Below are 24269 nucleotides of genomic sequence, written 5' to 3'. Positions count from 1 at the left end.
AAAATTTAGTGTAACATTTTTTCGTTACGCGTGACATTTTTCCGTTACGCGCCATCTTTTTCTTATCCCTACCACGCGTGATTCGACGTATTTCTGTAAAGTTGAATATAGTAAATTATTTTTTGAAAAATAAGATTATAAAGAAGTTTCACTTCTTACGTGTGTACACTAGTACATACTACACGCACACATTTTTTTTATGCAAATGTTATGTGATATTTTTATAGCCAAAAAAAATAGACTGCCTTTTTATTAAAATACTAGCTGTCCGCCCCGGCTTCGCCCGTGGTACATATTTACGTTTTCTCTACATAAGAACCATCCTCGTACTTCAAGGAATATAATAAAAAAAGAATTATCGAAATCGGTTCAGCCGTTCTCGAGTTATGCGCTTACCAAGACATTTTGCGATTCATTTTTATAATATAGACTATGTAAGCAAACAGTGGAACTAGTAACAAAGAAAAATAATGGCAGAAATAGACCACAACGTGATGATATCCGTTGGTATCGATATTAAAAGTCAAATGATAACATGTCAAAAAAATCTTGCCAATTTTTACGGAAATTGTTTTTGAAGTGAAAACTTCTTTAGCGGCGTTGAGCACTTTTTCTGTAATGGGTATAAAATCTTAAACTCGCGTCAGGACACGAGACCTGATCGAAAAAGCGTAAGACGGATGGATATCAAACATGCTCAACGTTAATGATCAAGTTTTTACTTCTGCCGGCACTCCCCCAGTGCAACCCGTCTTTTTTTACGGTAAGAACTTAAGAAGACTCTTTAAGAGCATTCTTTATGTACTTAATGATATAATTCCAATCAAAATGAGGAAACTTGATAACTATGTCTAACTTGATAAGAATGATAAAATTTTATACAAATTGACATCAGCTATTATAATATTTTCCAGGAACGAAGTGAACCAATGCTCCGACTTCTGGCAGTGGCTGGTGACGTCACCGCCCAAGGTCACCAAGAAGCTGGGAAGCTCTAAAGTGTGCGATGAAAAGGAGACTGTCACCTTCGAAATACAGACTGAAGCAGAACCGGCTCCTACTGTTACTTGGTGAGTTATACAAATCAAATGACCAAAAATCTGACTAAAATGTAAATAAAATTGATCATTAGTCATCAATTTTTTACGTGTATTATATAAAACAGGTCGAAGTTCGCTTTGAGTCGACAATATAAGAACTAATCTATGTTTTCTTTCGTATATAATTAATTCTAATACCCTTGAAAACTCAATTAGTTATTAGATATTTCCAATTTAATGAAAATTTACATTTGGCAATAACTATTTTCTCGTCTGTGTCTTTTAGAGAAAATAAATATTTATTTTCTCCGCTAACTTCAAACCTTCCCCGACCATTTTGTAAAAATTGGTTCGTTTCCTGAAGACTCAATTAATTTACCAGGTTCAAGAACAAAACAGAGCTGAAGGAATCATCAGTGATCAAGATTTCATCATCTGGTGAAGCACACAAGTTGGTCATCACCTCCGCTGCGAGGGCTGATGCTGGGGAGTATTCTTGTGAGGTGGGTAATGTTAAATGGTTATAGGGTGCTTTTTCTAGGTTATTTTATAATAGTAGTAATGTAAATTTTACCAAATTTCCTATTTTTTGTTAGATATAGAAAAATTGCTTAATTTCATAGATATATGCATATTGCCACTGTTTCCTCTTAATTTATAATATCCACACAAATCGTGAATGACAAAATAAAGCCTGTGCTGCTGTATTGCCACTGTCAAACAAATAATTCCAGCTATTACAATCAATCATACATTGTCTGCCTATACAATATCCATATCCTATATCCTTTTTTGGTTTCCCAGAATAGATTTTTAACTGTACACTCGTCATGTTTTTCTTTATTGTTTTCATTATATTAGTAGTATTGTTCAATTGGGATTGTTCAATAAAGCTTTTCACTAAATAAAAGAAGTAATGGCCTAGAACCACCAATCACCATCCTCGTCTACATTAAAAAAATCATAGCCGTCTTTTGAACACACCTATTTTGGATTTACAATAAAGTGTTATCAATAAATAAATAAAAAATGCCTTAGAAATCCTGAAATATCTACATTAAAATAAATAATATACCCAGATTTTTTAAAAATAAAAAAAATCAATGCCTAAAACCACCACCCTATAATATCTGCAATAAAAAAATAAATAATTCCATTGTACAGATCCGTAACGTGCACGGCTCAAGCAGTGACTCGTGCTTACTGCACGTGCGTTGCGCGCCACAGTTCACACGGCGCTTGGAAAACAGAACCGCTAGTGAAGGGGATGTTAATGTGGAGTTCACTGTTGACGTGGATGCTTATCCGGAGCCTAAAGTGCAGTGGTATGTGATTAGAATTAGTAAGAATTAGATTAACAGGAGCATTATTTTTATTATGATCGTTGTCATCGTCATTACCACTATCCTCAGCACTGTGAGCATTACTATTTATATTAGAAGTGTTATCATAAATACCATCAATATTTTCATTATCAACAACATTACCGTCATCATAACTATCATAAGAACCAGTACTACCATTACCGAGAATACTTACCTCCTTTGAAGAAGTAAACATATTCTACAACGCTGGCATACTAGGGTTTGTTAAATATGTTGTGTTGACATGTTTTTATACTTGTACCGATTTATTCACAATCGCCCTTTACCATTTGGCATTATAATTTTGATTTCATAGAAATGACAAAGTGCATCAATTTATGCATAAGATAATATACGAATATATAAATTTTTGATCACAGGTACTTAGGAGACGTGGAAATCACCGAAAAGAAGACAGTCTACAGTCGTGTGGACAACGGCAGCACTCACAAGCTGATATTGAAGGAAGTGTCCGCTGAGATGTCTGGACAGTACACTTGTAAAGTGTCCAATGAGCTGGGTGCTGATTCCTGCCAAGCCACTTTCACCGTTAATAGTGAGTATTAAAGTTTAAAATAGAATAAGCGAAGAGTAGACAAAATTTACTATCAAGCTGCAGTAATTTAATGAATTATCATCTCAATGACGTAGCCAATGATGATAGAAGGTCAATAATTAGATTTTATAATATAACCAAATCGGAGAGACATAAAATTCATATATTTTATACAATGTTATGTATTCTAAATCACAAGTTACTTTGACGGCGAACAAAGGAATATAATTCCGTAGTTTCCAGTTAGGACAAATTGCAAATCATCTTAATTCTGGTTTAAAACACAAAAAAATAAAGTAGTTAATTCTTACAACAACTAAACTGTTGAATTCTTCACAAATTACATATTTGCTTTAACCTTAATTATGAATAACTGTCAAACGCAAGATATGTAATAAAAAAAACAAATTTCCAGGGAAGCCCCGCATCACCAAGAGTCTGGTAGACATGACAGTTGATGAAGGTCAAACCCTGAAACTGGAGGTAGAAGTGGAAGGTTGTCCCGAACCCAAGGTCAAATGGTACAAGGATGGTAAAGAGGTCACCACTGACGCAAGAATCAAGATAGAAAGAGACACACAGAGGTGAGAAGACTTGTCTTTTCTTGGATATAAAATGTTGAAATTGTTCTAAATATAAATTTAAAAATAGTTATTTTTCGCTGCACTCACTCTTCATGTAGTTTGAGTTACCAAATACATATAATTAGACAAAAGTAAAAAAATAATTTGGAAAATCCAAAAGTGCACGCCTCATAATTTTTTATTAATTATTATTTTTGTTTATTTAATAACAATTAAACCACATCGAATCAGACCCTGAAAAATGAAAGGGTTCTATTCCTGAGCATACTCAAGCATAAGAGAAAAAAAAAGACTCGATTAGTAAAGTATTTCGGTCGCTATCGTGTTAACAAGAAAAAGGATCCGCACATACAGACACACGGACGTCCAAGACAGAACTTTTTTAAACTGTTTTTTAACTAGTTTAAATAACAAAAATGACATCAAAAATATCATGAACGTTAAAAATAGTGTTTTTTCTTAATATGTGTGTGTATGTATTATCTTACAAGTGCAATGTATGATACATAAAGACATTTTAAGTTTGAAAAATCAAATGTTTTGCGCGAAGTGACAGTAGTACCCACCTCAACGCTTCGCTTATGTTATGAGGCGTGCAATAAACCGTTACAAATGAAAATTCATTCCAAATTTAGAATTTTTAGCCGCACACACTTAAAAATTAATTATTATCAATTAGGTTTTATTTTATTTTAATAACGATTAATTATCATAGTGACCTGATAAAACGCGTTTAATATTTCATTCAGGTTAGAGAACTATAACCTGACGGTAACTCTTATCAAAGAAGAAGATGGCGGAGAATATGAAGTTCGCGCAGAAAATGAAATGGGAAGTGTATCTTCCAAGAGTACTGTCACAGTACACAGTAAGTATAACGTAGAATTAACACACACACTCGGTTATAAAAAATATTCCAAAAATTATATTAAGGAAGAAATTAGTAGTCCTCTTAGATTTTTAGTTATAGACTCTTTAGTTTAGCTCTAGATCAACGATACAGACAATAAAACAATGTACACGCTTCAACTGGTAATGCACATGAAAATACACGCCTGGAAGCCACTGGTACTGTAGTAGTTAGCGATAACTTAGTTTGTAGTAGATCAGTAGACCTGACTACCTGCACGTAGTTTATGTATTTTTACTGTGACGTCCTAGTTGATAAGTACTTGGTACAAAAAAAGCATTCAATAGACTCGAATGCTCGTGTGCACTCCGAACCACATTACCCTACTATTATTCTTCTAGCACGTAACCTTACATTTGTTTATTAATTTTTATATCTCCCATTTTAATTCATTTAATATTGTCATCATTTTTCATTGTGTTCAATAGCCAGAGAAGTACACTCGAGATTCATTAAAGAAACTATGCAAGAAAATGAACTTGACGACGAAAGCAAACAGTCGAAAATGGTAAAAGAAGAGGAAATAGACGATCGAGGTAAGAAAAAAGCTAAAAAGGGAAAAACAGAACCTGAAACAGCAGAGGAAAAATCCATTTTAGATGACACAGATAGTGCTAAGGCTAAATCAGTTTCTTTCGAAGAGGTCGATCAGCCAGCTTCGAACAAGGCTAGAAAATCAATTACTGAACCTGAAACAGTAGAAGAGAAATCAGTTCTGGATGATGAAAGTAACAAAGTTAAAAAAGTTAAAAATGAAGATCTCGATCAATCAAAATTAAATAAAGCCAGAAAATCGATAACCGAACCAGAAGTAGCCGAAGAAAAGTCGTTGGTAGATGATAAAGACATGAGTGGAAAGAAAGAGAGCAAGATTGAAGAAGTTCAGACACCGTCGAAAGATAAAGGTAGAAAATCATTCTCAGAACCAGAAGTAGCTGAAGAAAAATCATTTTGGGATGATGTTGATGACGATGGTAAGGCTAAAGCCAAGAAGGTAGATGACATTGCAGCCACACCACAGAAACCTAAAAAATCTGTAACGGAACCTGAGGAAGCGGATACTGGTTCTTTCTGGGATGAAAACCATAATGAACAAAACAAAAAGCCCATTATTGAAGAAATAGAAACTGAACCTCAACAAGGGCAAACAGACGTGACCAAACCTGAAATAATTGAAGAAGTTGATATTGATGTAGATATCAAGAAACAAAATAAGAAGCCTATCGTTGAAGAAGTTGAAACTGAGCCGCAACAAGTCCAAAAGGACGTCACCAAGCCAGAAATAATTGAGGAAGTAGAAATAAAATCGCCGAAACGTAAATCAATTAAAAAACAATCAATTGCTGAAGAACCGTTGAGTGCTGAAACCGAAGGTATACAACGCGCTTTGCTTCTTCACAAACAAGCAAACAGCTTTCGTCTAGTGACACTCACTATTTCGCGCGTAGCATTGCATGTTTTTAATTTGTGTTTTCCTTAACAATTCCAAGTGTGATTTATTGTTTAGGCCGAGTTTTCGAAACAGTAACCACATTCAAGTCAGGTGATGATGGCTCGATTATCGTATCCAAAGTCAGCAGCTCTCGCTCACATGGCGCTATTATAACAGGTCAGTATGAAACTTCCCGCTTTTCTTCCCATTATAACCTGTCATTTCACTTCATGTTAATTCAAATTAATAATTTAAATCGTAGTCTCTTTTGTAGTATTCATATAATAAAAAAATACCATTGCACGTTCATATTATTTGTTATAATATCAATACTTTTCTGTCCGATATAATAATATTTTAACTGATAGGTCCAGCCGAAACGCGCACTTTACATAAAATGACTTCAACGTCCGTGCATTTTGAGGAATGTGATGATGATGAGTATGATAGAAAAGTTATCCTACCGAATACTCCGCATACAACTTCACTCGAAGTGGAAGAAATTGCTAGTCACAGTTACTATTTATCTGAGCTTGGATATTACACAATACCAGACCACGTAAGGCGGGGAATTTACGGACTGATTGAGGAACCGCAAACTGACTCTGATGCTGACTCTAATCCTCGAATGGGTCGATCATCTCGCAATAGAACTATATCCATTAGATCCGTCTCCGAAGACGATATCAGCTGGCAAAATGATTCTTTATCCCGTGAAATTTCTATTGAAGATCTTTCCAAATCTATTTTCGAAATAGATGAAAGGAAGAAAGTATTCAGTAAAGACTCATACGTGCGTCAAACTTCTTTCATAGAAGATTACTTTACGAATGAGGGGGATGAGGAATCGGTTATATTGAAAGAGAAATCGGAAAAGGTGTTCGAAAACGATGTCACAGAAAGACTGATACACATATCGAGGGAATTCGAAGCAAACGAATATATTAATGACGATAGTAAAAGAGACGATATTAAAAGTAGGCTTTTAGAAGAATTAGTAATGGAACCGATGAAAAGCTTTGATAATATAACAAAAAATGTCGCGGAAACTACAGTAGAGAGGAGGAAAAAAGGTTCGAGTTTATTTAGTGTCGCGGAAGAGGAAGACGGAGATATTGAAGATTTACTAAAACGGAGTCAGAGGCAGAGGAGCATTTTAGACGAAATAATAAATACGGAAGATGTCAAAGGTAATGTTCAAGTAAATTAAATTATTGAACAAGAAATAATTTATTGATGCGCGCGGCTGAAATGAAAAAATAAAATAATGCTGTTTGTCCGTCATAATAATAACTTCTTGTTGTCGCTTATAAAGTAAAATTGCTGAAAAATTATTCTATTAGTTAGCTATTTTCTAAAAACTTTGGCTGATAAAATATAAAATAACATATAGTAGAATTTAAAAGAAGAAAAAGTCTCCGAAAATAGCTAAAAAATAGATTTCTGTCGAAATTGACGCAAACGTTATACTAATTTTCAATCGTATGTTTGTTTTAGCGCGCATGCGTAATAACATTTCCTTCTGGCATACTAATACTTGGGTTCCGCTCCGTCGAAGGTGTTAGCAACTATACAAGTCATCTTCATCAAGGTAAAACTTTTATTATTTTCCTCGCATGGCATGGTGTTGTAAACCTTAAGGCCAACAAACGAACACACAAGTACGGTAAGTATTTACACATACACTGCAAATACTTTGCTGTAAATGATTGGGTAAGTATGAACTAGTATTTTCTGCAATAACGGCTGTACATATGCGCCAATTCTATTCTATTTGTATATTGTATGTATTTATGATTGTGAAACATTGTCAGCATTGGCTGCTTAAAAAGTTTGCTTATATGAAAATTTTATTGCAAAGTTCTTAAGCTCTTAGAATATCTTTCGTAAATAGCTAGGTTCAACAGATGATGTTATTCTTTTTTTCGTTTAAAAATTGCATTATTCAGGTAAACATAAGATAACAGAACTCTTAAACGCTACAAATCTAGCTACAATTATAAATAGCGATGCTTCGATCTTCTCTTCTATCAGCTACGCTTCGGTTATTGACATATCAACGACAAACAAAACACTAAGTTACTTATTTGCCTTCTAGCATCACCCACATTAAAAGAGAGCAGCATGAAGGACGGCCACACTTACGAGTCCTTGCCTCTGGTTTACACGGTACAAGCGGCTGGTACTCCGAAGCCAACAGTACGCTGGCTGCACGACGGTAGCGAAGTTAAGCCAGATAGCAGAGTTCATATCACCAATGATGGAGATGTATACAAGCTAGAGATAGATGCTGTAGATCTGAAGGATATGGGCAAGTGGCAGTGTGAGATAAGCAACAAGTTGGGTAAACAAGTGCTGGATGCTCAGTTGGATGTATCACGTAAGTTTATTTAAAAATATTCTCATCTACTCTCTATTATTTGAGACTTGCTATATTTCCCTACCTTTACTGCGTATAATACAGTATACACAAATATATTTTTTACCTATGATTTATCATCATGGATAAACAACAATAGCTATCTATGCCATCTCCAAAATGTAACATACTGTCTAGCATTGTGGAGAGTTTAAAAGTTGTTTGATATTTATTTTCTTCAGATAAACGTGTCACTATTGCTCCTCACTTATATTCGGACAGAACCATAATTATGATGCTTAACTTATTATTCAAGTAATATATTCACTTCTAAATCATCTACATACGAAAATGTAACAACAATAAAACAATATCATCTACATAAGAAATAAAATGTTGTGTGGTTTTATGAAACCACGGTAAAAGTGAAACTGTTCGAACGGTTCCGAACACTGCTTTGTGTAGCGCATGTCACGTGACGCGATACACGCGACATGCGCTACACAGACCAAAAAGTTTGAGACGATGTAATAAAAGTTTCACTTTAAAATCCTTCCAGCGGTCGCGGAATACCGCAAGCCCATTTTCAAGCAGCCACTCGAAGCACAACGAGTAATGCAACGCGAACCAGTCACTCTCAAGGCAGTATGTACTGCTGACCCGTTACCGCACGTGGCTTGGCTTCTCAACGGCAACGTGATAGTACCCGATGCCACGGTCACTACTAGTGCCGATTCTAAAGACCTGGAACATGGACTGAAGGAGTGCATCTTTACCTTGCATATACCTACTGGTGAGTTTTTGTGATGTGGAACTGAGATAAAAATGATAAGACGCTATAAAATATTTCGTGAAAATCTTTAATTATGGAGAAAAAACGATTATGGTTTATTTTTCAGTACGCAGATTCACCATTTAAATTAGTAGTGTTTTACATATTATGACATAGCATTTAATATAGATATCTACAATTTTTTTGAAGTGAAAACTTCTTTAGCGGCGTTGAGCACTTTTTCTGTAATGGGTATAAAATCTTAAACTCGCGTCACGACACGTGACCTGATCGAAAAAGCGTAAGACGGATATCAAACATGCTCAACATTAATAATCAAGTTTTCCCTTCTGCCGGCACTCCCGGATTGCAACCCGTCTTTTTTTATTTCCTCTTAATTCCATCATCAGGTCGTCACCAAGACACCGGAGAATACACCATCCAAGCCAAGAACCAATACGGAGTAGGGGAATGTTCAGCTCGTCTTGACATTCTGTTGAGACCAGAGATCGAACCGCTGAAGGACATCACCACAGTACCTTATGAGGAAACCACCTTCATCACCAAGATTAAGGCGAATCCCATTGCTGAAGTTAAGTGGTAAGTTTGGATTAGAATTCGCCATTAAAATAATATTTACGATCATTATGATATAAATATAAGATATGGCCAAAAACCGAAAAGAATGGAAAAAACATGAGGAGGCCTATACCCGACTATGGATGAATTAAGGCTTGAAAGAAAGAAAAAAAGAAAGATGATATAAATATGTTGATAATAAAGCTATTTTTAATTTGATATTTAGTTTTATAGCATTCAAATGATTTATGTTCAATTTATATTTAAATTATTAAAGAACATAAAAAATTCGATCAATAGGCGGGATTCAAACCCGCATCTTTCGTCTTAAATTCTAAGAAAACACGTTGTTAATTTGAATTATAACGATATTTTAAAATCTGCAAAATAAGCACTAACTTTTACTCATAATATTAATTTAAACATTAATGTCAATGTTTCAATTTTATTAATCTTTATTTAGGAGCAAAGATGGCTACGTAATCCAACCAACAACGAACATTGAAATATCTCAAGACATACCTTCAGAGACATACAGTCTAACCATCAAGAAAGTCGGTGTGACTGACGCGGGAGTGTACACTGTTACCGCTAAGAATGAAATCGGGGAATCGGCTCAGCAGGCTAAACTTACTGTGCATAGTAAGTAATGTCTTTTAACATTTGAAAAAATATGGAAATTATACGACTTAGTACTAATCAAGGCATTCACACCAACACTAATAATGTAACTACATATGTATATGGAATTTCTCATAAATGCTTATCACAAACCCGTGTATTTTCAACTTATTGTTGTTTACATGGTGCAATACAAAGTATGTTGCATAATTTGTAAACTCTATTGCGGGGTATTCATATTTTGCTTAATATAAAATATTTTGAAGATAAGTCGAGTTAGAAAAAGTTACATTCAAACTAACTAATAATCTTAAGTAAAATAAATGTTAAATGTAAAATTTTCCACCAAAAATAATTAACAGTAATTCAAAATAACGTGTCTAATTTCTCAAAATCTTCCAGCAAACGAGCCAGTATTCACGAAACCGCTTCAAAAGCAAACAGTCAAAGACTACGACGATCTAACCCTCACAGTGCGTTGTGACGGAGTACCGAAACCCCAAGTGAAATGGTACAGAGAGGGAATCGAACTTGTTAATGATGAGCGACGGACTATAACCACTGAGGTGGGGGGACAAGTGGACAGTGAACTGGAGATCAAGCACTTTAATGCGGGAGATGCTGGCAAGGTTGGTATTTAATGTCAGTCATACTGTATTATGATGTTGCCAACATTGTTCTGTTTTTATAATTATTACAGGGAGTTGTAAAAACAGTCATGGCGACAAAGATGATACCAATAATAATACTTTTTTTTCAAATAAGCGTGTCGAAATACAAATTTCATATTTGTTATGGAAGTTTAACTTTCCCTTTTTTCTACATTTATTTTTATGACTATAAACTTAAAGTAAATATTTTAAATTGTAACTGTAGTTGTAAATTGTGTAAATGTATCATTCCTATGTTTACTCTCTGTACCTATTTAATATACTTTTATAACACGAAGGACACTGCAACAACTTTGCTATAAATTATTATCCATAAATAATAAAAAAAGACGGGTTGCACTCCGGGAGTGCCGGCAGAAGTGAAAACTTGATTATTAACGTTGAACATGTTTGATATCCATCCGTCTTACGCTTTTTCGATCAGGTCACGTGTCCTGACGCGAGTTTAAGATTTGGATTTGGATTTGGAGAATGGGTATACATTACAGAAAAAGTGCTCAACGCCGCTAAAGAAGTTTTCATTTCAAAAACTAATCTTACTAAATTTCCCATTCCAGTACAAAGTGGTAGCCATGAATCTCTCAGGCGAAGCGACCACAGAAGCCATGATAACCCTCGGGCAGCTGGCCCCAGGGTTCGTGCACAAGTTGGAGCGGCAGGTGGACGTGGATGAGGGAGAGCCTCTCGAGCTCAAGGCCAAGGTGGACGGGAGCCCCATACCCACGGCTACGTGGTAAGTTATCTTATAGGATAGGTATACCATCGTTTTTCGCGTGATGTCCTGTTGAGAATTTATATAATATGCTTTTCCAGAACAAATTTTACTGTAAAACAAATTAAATTGATCCAATATTTAGCTTGACTATAGAACCGTTCGTGTAAACATTTGTTTAGCAACATAATTTAATCAACGGAAACGACGTCAGCATGTTGCTAGCAACATTGCATGTAAGAGTTGATAATAATAAGCGACAACATTTAAAAAGTGTTTCCAGCAACATTCTCGCACATCATTATCAATGTTGATCAGCTGATATACAACACAATATGTTTACACTTAAATCAAGGCTAAACCCCAACAATTTTTACTTTATACCAGTTACACATACAAAAAATATTTCTCCAGGTACAAAGACGGTGTCAAGCTCCCAGCGGACAATCACATCAAGCAAACGGCTCTACCAGACGGCACAATCAAGCTGAGCATCGAACGCGTGACCCCCGCGGACTGCGGCGCGTACAAACTTGTTATTAGCAACCCTAATGGAGAGCATTCGGCCTTGTGTGCGGTTGCTGTTAACCGTTAGTATTGGTTTTATTAGATAAACAAAAATAATGTAGGTATAAAAACATCGTCCAAGTATATGAAGTTCGTGCCATTAATATGAAAATTTTGTTTTGCGTTTGTAGCGCAATACATAATTGTCAAAGTAGCTCCTTTAAAAGTAACGAGCTTTTTTAGTTTTTATACAGATTTTAAACATGATTTATTGAGTAATTTCGACCACTTCGTAACAAAACACCTTGATGGGAGACATTATTTATGTCTGAAATTTCACAGATTACTTATTAAGTCAATAATTATTTCATTTGTTAATTCCACCTGATCATTTTTTCGCCGTTATTCCGACTCGGTGGTAATATTTATTTCCAATCTTTGTATTATATGGGACAGATTAAGAATACTTCATTTTAGTCTATGTTCTACACTACAAGGTTTTATTTCCTTCCTTTACAGCTACTCCTCGTAAACCATCATTTAGCCAAGAGTTAGAAGACGTGAAGGTGGTTGTTGGTCAGCCAGTGAAACTGGAAGCCAGGGTTATGGCCTTCCCGGCACCGGAAGTCAAATGGTTCAAGGATGGTGAGTCAAATTTGTAGTTGTAAGTTTATATTCAGGAGTTTTGTGAAGATATTCATTTTTCTGGGATTTGTAAAGGAGAATATTATGACGACGTTGTTTGGAGAAATTCTACAATCGAAGATGTCAAATTACTTTTATATGCTGATATTATTATTTCATTTTTTTATGATACTCTATAATTCGGAAGTTTTAGAATATAAACATTTACGTCATCGGACATTTGTTTTCGAACATATTTTGTTTTAAACTTAAATTTCAGAATTTTTAAATATCCAATCTCCAAGGATGGGTAAAAACGAAAACGATTTATGAAACAAAGTCTTGTTGATAAAAATATTAGATGATAAGGAACCCTCTATTTAACAACACAATAAATAAACCACGCAAATTATCGATTGAAACTTAAAATAACTATATCAAAAGGTCTCCCGATCCGTCCGAGCCAAGCGGTGAACTTCATCAATCAACCGGGCGGTATCATTGGTCTGGCCATAGACGCCGCTCGACCTGAAGACGCGGGACAATATTCACTGACGCTCTCCAATAAACTTGGAGACGCTGATTCGAAGGCTACTGTTGAGGTACGTTACTTTTTATATAAAGATTAGCTGCGCTCCGCGGATTCACCCGTGTGGCTTCGCTCTTGTTAGTCTTAGCGTGATGATATATAGCCTATAGCCTTCCTTAATGTATGGGCTATCTAACACCGAAAGAGTTTTTCAAATCGGACCAGTAGTTCCTGAGATCTGTGCGTTCATACAAACAAACTCTTCAGATATTAGTATAGATATAAAAAAAGACATTTCAGTTTTGAACATTAATTGATTTTAACTTTAGGTGGGAAATTAGCCTTAACTGCTGACGCATGAAAAGTCTCCATATGTTAGTGTTTAAAAAAAATTTCTATTGTGTTTTGTTCACTGTGTGCTGTCTGTAAATACCTTAACCGTCCAATTTCTATTCTTCTGCTCTTTCTATATCCGTTCTATTTTGACAAACTGTTACAAAACATAATCGCTACTCTTGTCTAGTAAAAGATCTCTATCTCATCTACAACTATTTGCATCTGGTCTATCATTATAAGTAATAGGATTTATTACGACGTATAAATGATTGCTGTTGTCAATTAAAAAACGTACAAATTTTTTTTTCTAAAGGTTGGACAGAAGGAGCGCAAACCGGCATTCATAGCAGAGTTGATGCCCGCTAAAGTGATCGAAGGCTTCCCGGTGAAAATGGAAGTCAAAGTTCTGGGACATCCTCCGCCGATTATTAAGTGGTAAGTTATGTATACATAAAAACAAAATCTTTAACATACTAAAATATGTCAATTTAGATGCTATTTAAAAAAAGTTTCGAATGCTATGCAGTATGACTAAGTGTAATATTTTATAAAAATTACCATTCTTAAAAAAAATAGATTATTTAGAAAGGTCTAAACAAATATAAGTAACAGGTCATCTAGTCTAAAAAACTTATAACAATAATGAATATTTTATGGCGATTTAAATCAATTTTCCCTTCCAGGACACACAACGGCAAAGAAATCGTCCCAGACGGTGAACGTATTCGCGTGGTATCGCAACCTGATGGAACCCACGCGTTACTTCTGAGTAAAGCAACCGCTGAAGATGGCGGGAAATACGGTGTTGTCGCTATCAATGATAAGGGAGAAACAGCCAGCAATGCGGAGCTTAGTGTTGCCAGTGAGTATGATGATTTAACCATTATGTGACTGATGAAAATTATAATAACATACCTGACATAAGTTTAGTGAAGGAATTAAGAAAAAAGTTGTACTCATTCAAATTTTTGTATAACTTTATAAAATATGCGTATGCTTTTTTGCGCATAGTGTTTTAATTGTAATATACTGAGCCTTTTCTAAATTTTGAAAATACTACCTTATAAGGTTTATTTGAAAATTCTACCTTTTAAATTATGATTAAAAGTAATCCGATCTATTTTTAATCGTACTGTATTTCTACATATTATACTTTAATGCATTTGAACAGGCAATATTAACTCTTGGCGTAACTTCCAACCCAACCCAAATCAACTTCTAATTGTTACTAGATACACAAATTTCTAATTAATCTATACTAATATTATAAAGTTGAAGGGTTTGTTTGTTTGAACGCGCTCATCTCAGGAACTACTGGTCCGATTTGAAAAATTCTTTCGGTGTTAGATAGCCCATTTATCGAGGAAGGTTATAGGCTATATATAATCTAAGACCAACAGAAGCGGAACAATGCGGGTGAAACCGCGCGGTACAGCTAGTTATTGATAATTTCTATCCTTTCCAGGTCGGACAGACGACTCCAGTCCCGAAGAACGGCCACAATTCCTACAATCTCTCCGAGAGACAACCGGTGATGAAGGCCAGCCCCTCACCCTCAGTGCGCCGTTCCACGGGAACCCCGTGCCAGAAGTGGCCTGGACCAAGGATGGACAGGATCTGAAGCCCAGTGACAGGATCCTACTCACTTGTGATGGGAAAAGGGTAAGGAGAATGAAGATATTAATATGTAGTGGTTTGTTTGTTTAGTTAAGTTCGATTGTTTTTATAGTTTTGAAAAAAATTTCAAAAATATGCAGTGGTTTCCTGAAAATACATATATTTTTTTTAGTATTCCTTAACTGTGTCTGTCTTGTTTATTAAGGATTATAAATAAATTATGCTGTAAAACAAACCTTAATCTGAAGAAACAATAATTAAATTATCATCTATAATAAATTGTACGTTCTTTTTTTGTAAAATCGTACAGCATGATATTGTGTAGTTACAATTCTAAATTCCATAAATCAACCGCATAAGTCGCCATTCATTTGACATACCTCTTTGTATGTAAAACATTATTTTACAGTTTTTTTTTATAAATTAATTTTTCCCATTAAACAGGTCGGTCTCGAGATAAACCCGCTCAAGTTAACAGACGCGGGTGTATATTCTGTTAAGCTAGTGAACCCGCTTGGAGAAGACAAAACCGAGGGCAAAGTTAATGTTAGAAAGGTCTACCAGCCACCGGCATTTACGCAACGATTCACTGACTTGCAACAGGTAATATTATGTACTTTTAAAATCCGGATTGAAGGACCAATTTTTTAATTTGTGTTTATATGTAGTTATATATATGTTTATGTATAACTTTAAGGTGGTTATTGTACATAGTATATGGCAGTTAATTTCAAATGCTACATGGTTTTATGATAAGTTAAAAGCATTCTACACAACAGGAATAAATTGGCTTAAAATATAATGATGATAGATACCAATATAGCTTAAAATATGTTAATATTTTGTAAAATAAAGCTCTTTATACTTATAAATTTCTATATTTCGTGGCCACATTTTTGATCTTTTAAATTATTAACCTTATGTTTTATATTATAAAATTACTTTCTACAGCTACCCTCATTCGACGCAAAATTCCCGGCACGTATCAGCGGCATCCCCGCCCCAGAAGTCACGTGGTACAAGAATGGCGTAGCTCTATCTCCCTCTAACAAGTACACGATGAAGCGAGACGGCGATATGTGGTGCTTGTATGTGAGGGATATAACGAACGACGACGCGGGGCAGTACAAGTGTGTGGCGAAGAATAGAGAGGGACAGGCTGAGTGTGAAGCTGCTTTGGAGGTGGTTGATAAAATGTGAGTGGAGGGTAGATTTAGTTTTAGGGGTGGTTAGATAAATGAAATATTATATGAAGGCAATATAGTTGTGAAATTTTAAATAATGTTAAAGGAACATCTATGTTTGCAAACTGAAAATATTATGTTAGGAATTTGAAATATTTTGCACCATGCTTGTTAATCACTAGAAAAGATAGATTTTTAGTATTTATAGTATTTTAATAAAGATAAAAAATATCCTAGTTGCAGGTCAATCACCTGGTTTCTCATAGGTTTTTTTCGATATTTTATTTGGTGAACAATTTTTTAAAGTTGTAATATGATCTCTGATAATATTTTTCTTAAACTAATTTCACTGCAATTGGTCTACTTCTAGATAACTTATTCTATTTATTTTATACTTTTCTATTATCCTTGACAATTCCTTTCTATAGAGCAATAATGAATAAATAAACACAATCCTTAGCTCTCGTCGCGAGAAAGCAGAAGCGCCATCTTTCCTCAAGAAGATTGGTGACGTGGAAGTGTTCCGCGGACTCAGTGCAAAGTTCACGGCTTGTGCTACCGGCTCACCTGATCCTGATGTTGAATGGTCAGTTATTTTATTGTTTTAGGTTTTAAAGTGAAATTGAGAAGTGCATTTTTAATTTGGTGCCTTTAATTTTTGTGACCAATTTAAATTATATTTTGAAGAAGCGGTTTTTGTCCAAAGATTAAAAAAACAAAAAATTTAAACAGTTGGAAAGTGTACAAATATACATATAAAAAAACCTTTAAGACATATTTTCATGTTTTTATTATTTCATTGTATTTTAACCGACTTCGAAAAAAGGAGGCTCAGGTTTTTAATTCGTCTGTATTTTTTGACTTTTTTCGTTATTATGACGCTTTAATCCAAAATTACTGCAGAGATACAATACATAATTGACGCTTCCCCAAATCTTTTCCAACAAACCCATAATATATTCAACTACCCGCAGGTTCCGTAACGGCGACAAGCTGTTCCCATGCGAGCGGATTCGCATGGACAAAGAGTCTACCGGTCTACTGCGACTTACCATCAGTGGAGTGGAGCCGTCTGATGTCGGCACTTACAAGTGCAGGATATACAACCCGCATGGAGACGCTGAGTGTTCTGCGCAGCTCACTTATGATAGTAAGTTTTATTAAAAAAAATTGGTTGTCTGTAAAGTCGGGTTACTGACGATAGTTGAACGTGACAACGTCCGATTGTGCTTCTTTTTCGCTCGTTCCGCGCTCTCGCTTGCACTTCAAGCCTATGGAACGCCTCAGAGCGTGGTAACGCCGCATGAGTCATGTTTTTTCGTGCGTGCAACCGGCTCTATCGAATTATAAGACGTTGTCACGTCAAAAGTTTCAAGACACCGAATCTAGTAAATAAAAGTCATGTTAATGTCATTTTGCATATCAGGAATCAGTCTTTGTGTACAATTATTCACAAACATACAACTTGACTCACAATCGACTTGCATAACCACTAGACTCACAATTGCCTATTAAAAGGTCGTCAAAAATTGTCCGAGCAACGGAATATTAAAACATTCATTCAAATTGTGTAATGGTCGTTGTTGTGTGTTGTTGTTCTGTCATTAGAAAACTCTGTCATTAGAAAATACACGCGTAGGCAGAGTTTGGCTTCGGACATTTTTTAAGCTATTGTATAGCTTCTATCACGGGCCTTGAGCGCAGGGACCGAATCCAGAAATTCCGTAACGAAAAAACCTCACGCTCCCCACTCCCACGGACACGGAGGTGTGGCTTGAAGGCATAGCATGCAATAGCTTTACCGCGGCAGTCCCCGAGTGCCACACGTCTTTTTTTTCATTGTAGTATTATAAACATCTCATAGTCATCTTAATAAATCACTTGACAATCGCCTTTTAAAAGGTCTTCGAAGATATCCGAACGCCGAAACATGTAAACATTTCTTCATATTATTATAGAAATTTTCAGTCATTAGAAAAGTCTGCCTAATTGACGCGTAGGCAGAGTTGTACGCGTAGGCAGAGTTTTACGCGTAGGCAGAGTTGTGCTTTGGAAAATATATAAGCGAGAGTGCCTAGTTATTTAGCAATGGTTTTGGTTTTATTCATGTTTAGTATTTTTAAGCTATTGCATAGCTTCTATCGCGGGCCTTGAGCGCGGGGACCGAATCGAGAAATTCCGTAACGAAAAAACATCACGCTCCCCACTCCGACGGGCACGGAGGTGTGGCTTGAAGGCATAGCAATTAGCATGCAATAGCTTTACCGCGGCAGTCCCGAGTGCCACACGTCGTTTTTTTGTAAAAACGTGTAATGTTCTAGTTGGTATTTTATAACATAGCACAGTCTTATGCTGCTTTATTGTGCTTTGTAGGTCAAAAAATGAGTAAAAATTTCTTGCATTACAAATTTAACCCGTTGAGCCCCGAACGGCCGATCCGGCCGCGACACAATAGATTTCCTATTGTGTCTGTGATTCCGGGGCCTGATGGATTAAACATGTTTCTTACAAAACACCTTTATCCTTTCAGCGCTAGAACCCCAATCGGGCAAGAAACCCCTATCGGACCAGTACTCCGAGTTCGACAAGATGAAGCAAACCGGAGTGCCGATGCCGCTATCCGACAAGCCGATCATCTCCCGCATGGCCGACCGACATCTCACGCTCTCGTGGCGGCCCAGCATCCCGCACAGACCGAGATTCCCGGTTACTTATCAGGTGTGTAACTTAAAAATTGTGTAAATATGTGTAAAAACTTTCATCTCCCATTATCATTTTCAGCTCATATAAAATCGATTCTTGATTTAACCCAAAGTGCAGCAGACGTTCGTGACGTGTCTGTTTCTTTCTTGTTCTTTGTGTTTTGTGTCTTATGCTCCTAAGAAGATAAATATTTTAGACACAATTTATTAAAATAAAATAAATAATTATCTATTTTGGCTCAAGGATATAGGTACGTTTAGCATTTTGCATAACATAATATTTCATCTACCATATTGAATAGTGAAGAATGAAGAAGTGAAAAGTAAATAAAGCTGAAAATAATTTATAGACAAAATCTTCCGAGAAAAGTTTTGTTTTTCCAAGTATAATAAATTATAATAAATTTTTCCAGGTGGAAATGTGCGAATTACCAGACGGCGACTGGTTCACAGCCCGCACAGGTCTCCGCTCCTGTGTGTGCGATATCCGCAACCTTGAACCCTTCCGCGACTACAAGTTCCGGGTTCGAGTCGAAAACAAGTTTGGTGTCAGCGACCCTTCGCCCTACGCTATCACCCACCGAGCGAAACTCGAACCGGATCCGCCCAAATTCATCCCCTACTTGGAACCCGGTATCGACTTCCGTCCAGAAACATCGCCATACTTCCCCAAAGACTTCGATATTGAAAGACCACCTCACGATGGATATGCGCAAGCGCCGAAGTTCTTGCGTCAGGAGTATGATTCTCAGTACGGTGTGAAGGGCCATAATGTGAACTTGTTCTGGTTCGTGTATGGCTACCCTAAGCCCAAGATGACGTATTACTTCAATGATGAGCTGATTGAAGGTGGGGGAAGGTATGATTGGAGCTACACGAGAAACGGACAGGCGACGCTGTTTATTAACAAGTTAGTATATTATATATTTAAAGTTACCGAATTTTACAGTTATACAATATTATTTATATTTTAACTATTTTTTGAAATTTTCTTGAATTTCTTTATCATACTTATTGTAGGGCGATATACCACGTGGTGGGCTACGTAGCTAGTGTTGGAGGGATTGGAAAAATTGTTAACATAAACTTAAATGTACACTAATTAATTTATTACAAAAATCACTGCTATTACACTTTTACTTGTTACTGTTTAATTGTTCATGTTATTGTGAATTGTTAAATAAATGTTATAATTATGTTAAAACGTTACGCGTCGCGACGGTAAAATGTTGTTTAGTGGACTGACTTAATTTGCTGACTATGGTGTTCGGTGGTCATTGCACCGAACACTTATTAATTTACAATTAATTCTGGGCAATTAGCGAACTTTTTTTAAATAATGGGTCAAAATTTTATATTACACACTAAATGAACGGACAGTAAAATTAAAGTTAAATATATAACGGTAGCGATAAATAACTCCAAAAAACAACAAACTCCACATGGAAATATGGAAAACAAATCTACTTATTGATGTCTTCTACATTTTATACACAAAATATTTCACTATAACAGCTATTCAATTTCCCCAGAATGTTAGAACGCGACGTGGGTTGGTATGAGGCAGTAGCCTCCAACGAGCACGGCGAAGCTCGACAAAGAGTTCGTCTCGAGTTAGCAGAATACCCGACTTTTATCAGAAGACCGGAAGAATCTGTGGTTCTGCTGCGGAAGACCGTGAGACTGGAGGCCAGGGTCACTGGTACCCCGTACCCGGAGATCAAGTGGTATAAGGACTGGCAGCCGTTGGCACCTTCGTCCAGGATCAAGGTAATTTGGTTCAATTTTTATATGTATACGATCGTATTTTACTTTTAATTTTTATTAATTTTATAAAAAAAGCAATCGCACCTTCGTCCAGGATCAAGGTAATTTGGTTCCATTTTTATATACGATCTTATTTTATTAATTTTAGAAACAAACATTGTTTTACAGAAAACATACATAATAATAATACATAAACAGTAATAGTTTTATTTCTTAACGATCTTGATTATAATATTTGCGCATTATAATAAGTAGGTACTCATTTTAACTGCAAAATCAAAATGTTGAAGAATTAGTATTGTCTCAAAAATATGAATGAACAACAAAAAAGTTGTCCTTTCTCTCTAATTTCTAATCCATCTATTTTATTCTTTGTAGACAAAAGGCCTTACTTGAAATACATTCTCCTTTCTCGATTCAATCATAATTTCTTATTTATTTTATTTAAATAGCTGCAACTTTCTCATCCATTATTGTTTTTATTTTGTGTCCATTAATGTCATGATTTCATCCAAAAAAATATGGTTACCGTGTTGGAATTACGTACCCCCTTAATAAATACTTGAATGACGGCACTTCAGAGTCACTACATAAGAATAAATATGATTACAGATGCAATTCATAGAGCCAGACACAGTGATCCTAGTGATCCACGATGCGATCCTAAAGGACGAAGGGTTATACTCTGTGTCAGCTCGGAATGTGGCTGGCTCAGTGTCGTCCTCCGCCATGCTGCATGTGGAGGAGTATGAGCATGAGTACTCGTCTAGGTGAGATAAATAATAAAAACTCTGCCGGATACACGCATAAGCAGAGTTTTGCCTAAGACAGTTTTATAATAATTGTAATAATAGATACTGTGTGTAAAAATAACTTTAATTTACTCATTAAAGTATTTTAAATTGGACATCTTCATCTTAATATAGTCAGTGCTTCTTCTTGTCCAATATCTAATCTAATGCAGATGGATTCGACCCATATCAACACATTATTATATTTTCTTACAAATTTACCCTATACTAAATATTTTAAATATCATATGAATAAATAACTTATTGTATACAGAATCCGCGAACACCCCCCACGTATAAAGGCCAGCTCGAAGCCGTTCGGTGACTTCTACGATCTCGGAGACGAGCTCGGTCGTGGTGTTCAGGGCGTGGTGTATCATGCTGCTGAGAGACTTACAGGTAATATTTTAGTTAAAACATTAATTATGGTAAAGTATTTTTATGTACAAGGATAGATGCAGAAAAAAACATTAGCGATTTTTGACGTGACAACGTCTTATAATTCGATAGCGCCGGCTGCACGCACGAAAAAACATGACTCATGCGGCGTTACCTCGCTCTGAGGCGTTCCATGTAAGGCTTGAAGTGCGAGCGAGAGCGCGGAACGAGCGACAAAGAAGCACAATCGGACGTTGTCACGTTCAACTATCGTCAGTAAACCGACTTTACAGACAACCAATTTTTTATCAATTTATGAATTCACAAAAACATGTAACGTTGTCTAATCGTGCTCTATAAATTTTAAGATAAAAATTATATCCCTGCCAAACGTAACTGACATTTTTTACCATTTATCTGCTTCCATTTCAATGTGTCATTTTTTATACTTACAGAAATTTTTTAACCTCATACTGTGTTGTTAAAAAGTCCATGTAGATACATTCTTATTCAGATCAAGTTCATCAACAGTTTAAGACAGTTGTCTGGAAGAAATGGCTTATAGTCATAAGGCTGCCAATTGTATATTTGTTCTTTTGTATTTCCTAACTGTGTATACTCATTTTATGAAGAATAAATAAATACTTCGATGAAATTTCCAGGTCGAAACTACGCAGCGAAAATAATGCACGGGCACTCCGAGCTCAAGCCGTTCATGCGCAACGAGCTAGAGATCCTGAACCAACTGAACGACCGCCATCTTGTACGGTTGTACGACGCGTACGAACATGAACACACGCTCGCGTTGGTTACTGAGTTAGCTGCGGGTGGGGAACTTGTCAGGTATGTAATATAGATTAATAATTATATTATTGGAATAATTTTTAGGTATAATAGTTTTTTTTTTGTATATTGACATACTAATATTATACTTAAACTAGCCGCTCCGCGCGGTTTCACCTCCGTGGCTCCTCTCCTGTTGGTCGTAGCGTGATGGTATATAGCTCGATAAATGAGCTATCTAACACCGAAAGAATTTTTCAAATCGGACCAGTAGTTCCCGAGATTAGCGCGTTCAAACAAACTCTTCAGCTTTATAATATTAGTATAGATGCGAAAGTAACTCTGTCTGTCTGTCTGTTACTCAATCACGCCTGAACTGCTGTACCAATTTGCATGAAATTTGGTTTAGATATATGTATTTTGATACCCGAGAAAGGACATAGGATAGGTTTTATCCCGGAAATCCTACGGGAACGGGTTTTTATCTGAAAACGCGGGCGAAGCCGCGGGCGGAAAGCTAGTATAATATAATAAGTCTGAAAAACTGACAGGATAAAGGAAAAATCCGTGGTCAGAAGAAAATGTGCTGGTCAGACCAAATTAAATGGCTTTTAAAACTATCGTACTTGAAGCTATCCATATTAGAGTAGATCAATAGTCAATACTAATGGCACGAAATAAGTAAGAAAACTCTACTCCGAATATATGATGACGACTCTCAAAGTTAAAGATGTGGAATTTTATTAATGGAAACCACTAATTGGCACGATAGGTGGTTCTTTACGCGAACTATTGATGAAAAAATAGTCGTTTAGTTTTCTTACTTTATTTATTCTTAGCGCAAATTGCCCAAATTTTACTTCCACTGACAAAACATATTACAGAAATCGGTCAGGATGTGATCATGAAAACTGGGAAAATGAAACAGGGAAATTAGGATTCATTTTTTATGATCCCCCAATGTACATTATCTAAACACGTATATTCACATACTACTTTTACCCCCAGGGACCGTCTGCTCCGAAGCCAGGGTTACACAGAGCGTGAAGTAGCCGGATATATTCGCCAATTGTTGCGTGGTTTGAAGCACATGCATGATAATAGCTATGCGCATTTGGGACTTACCGTGAGTATCACTGTACCTTTTGTAGGATTATTTGCAACACTTTGATTATAGTCCACAAATAATAGTTTGTTACATAAAGTTTTCTTTCAGGGTACTGATAAAAATTCACACCACTATTATGTGGACCATTAAAAACCGTAAACAAATTTCCTTTTAATGATTAGTTTCAAATCATTCAAATACTTTATGAGTTTAGTTTAGAAAATCCAGTCTTTTCGGATATTTACAACAAAAGTAAACTAAATGTCTATCCTCACCACCAAGCTATGTGACCACTAAATTCTAAGTTATAAGACAGTCTCTTGTCTGTCTTGTACAATATTCC

At 35.9% G+C, this 24269-nt stretch overlaps 1 protein-coding gene across 1 annotated transcript in view; it reads left to right on the top strand.

Moving 5' to 3' along the window:
- Nucleotides 1-24269, top strand: part of Obsc (Obscurin) — an 81686-nt gene that overhangs the window by 50752 nt on the left and 6665 nt on the right. Inside the window, exons 19-50 of the mRNA XM_090102396.1 lie at nucleotides 915-1070; nucleotides 1423-1543; nucleotides 2205-2365; nucleotides 2785-2960; nucleotides 3376-3544; nucleotides 4294-4412; nucleotides 4883-5827; nucleotides 5962-6063; nucleotides 6255-7076; nucleotides 7985-8266; nucleotides 8805-9038; nucleotides 9428-9617; nucleotides 10060-10238; nucleotides 10620-10846; nucleotides 11446-11621; nucleotides 12015-12190; nucleotides 12627-12752; nucleotides 13176-13333; nucleotides 13910-14031; nucleotides 14280-14458; nucleotides 15062-15258; nucleotides 15658-15816; nucleotides 16165-16409; nucleotides 16858-16983; nucleotides 17372-17547; nucleotides 18928-19115; nucleotides 19513-20009; nucleotides 20632-20869; nucleotides 21479-21636; nucleotides 21932-22056; nucleotides 22698-22878; nucleotides 23827-23944. Of these exons, the coding sequence (XP_089958522.1) occupies nucleotides 915-1070; nucleotides 1423-1543; nucleotides 2205-2365; nucleotides 2785-2960; nucleotides 3376-3544; nucleotides 4294-4412; nucleotides 4883-5827; nucleotides 5962-6063; nucleotides 6255-7076; nucleotides 7985-8266; nucleotides 8805-9038; nucleotides 9428-9617; nucleotides 10060-10238; nucleotides 10620-10846; nucleotides 11446-11621; nucleotides 12015-12190; nucleotides 12627-12752; nucleotides 13176-13333; nucleotides 13910-14031; nucleotides 14280-14458; nucleotides 15062-15258; nucleotides 15658-15816; nucleotides 16165-16409; nucleotides 16858-16983; nucleotides 17372-17547; nucleotides 18928-19115; nucleotides 19513-20009; nucleotides 20632-20869; nucleotides 21479-21636; nucleotides 21932-22056; nucleotides 22698-22878; nucleotides 23827-23944 (7228 nt within the window). The remainder of the gene's footprint in view (nucleotides 1-914; nucleotides 1071-1422; nucleotides 1544-2204; nucleotides 2366-2784; nucleotides 2961-3375; nucleotides 3545-4293; nucleotides 4413-4882; nucleotides 5828-5961; nucleotides 6064-6254; nucleotides 7077-7984; nucleotides 8267-8804; nucleotides 9039-9427; nucleotides 9618-10059; nucleotides 10239-10619; nucleotides 10847-11445; nucleotides 11622-12014; nucleotides 12191-12626; nucleotides 12753-13175; nucleotides 13334-13909; nucleotides 14032-14279; nucleotides 14459-15061; nucleotides 15259-15657; nucleotides 15817-16164; nucleotides 16410-16857; nucleotides 16984-17371; nucleotides 17548-18927; nucleotides 19116-19512; nucleotides 20010-20631; nucleotides 20870-21478; nucleotides 21637-21931; nucleotides 22057-22697; nucleotides 22879-23826; nucleotides 23945-24269) is intronic.

Source organism: Colias eurytheme, chromosome 6, assembly GCF_061535395.1.
Source record: "Colias eurytheme isolate Ceu_HAF_F1 chromosome 6, ilColEury1 Martin Lab GWU primary, whole genome shotgun sequence".
Classification (NCBI taxonomy): Eukaryota; Metazoa; Arthropoda; class Insecta; order Lepidoptera; family Pieridae; genus Colias; species Colias eurytheme.
The sequence above is the reverse complement of the archived record's forward strand: the minus strand, read 5'-3'. Positions and strand labels throughout refer to the sequence as shown.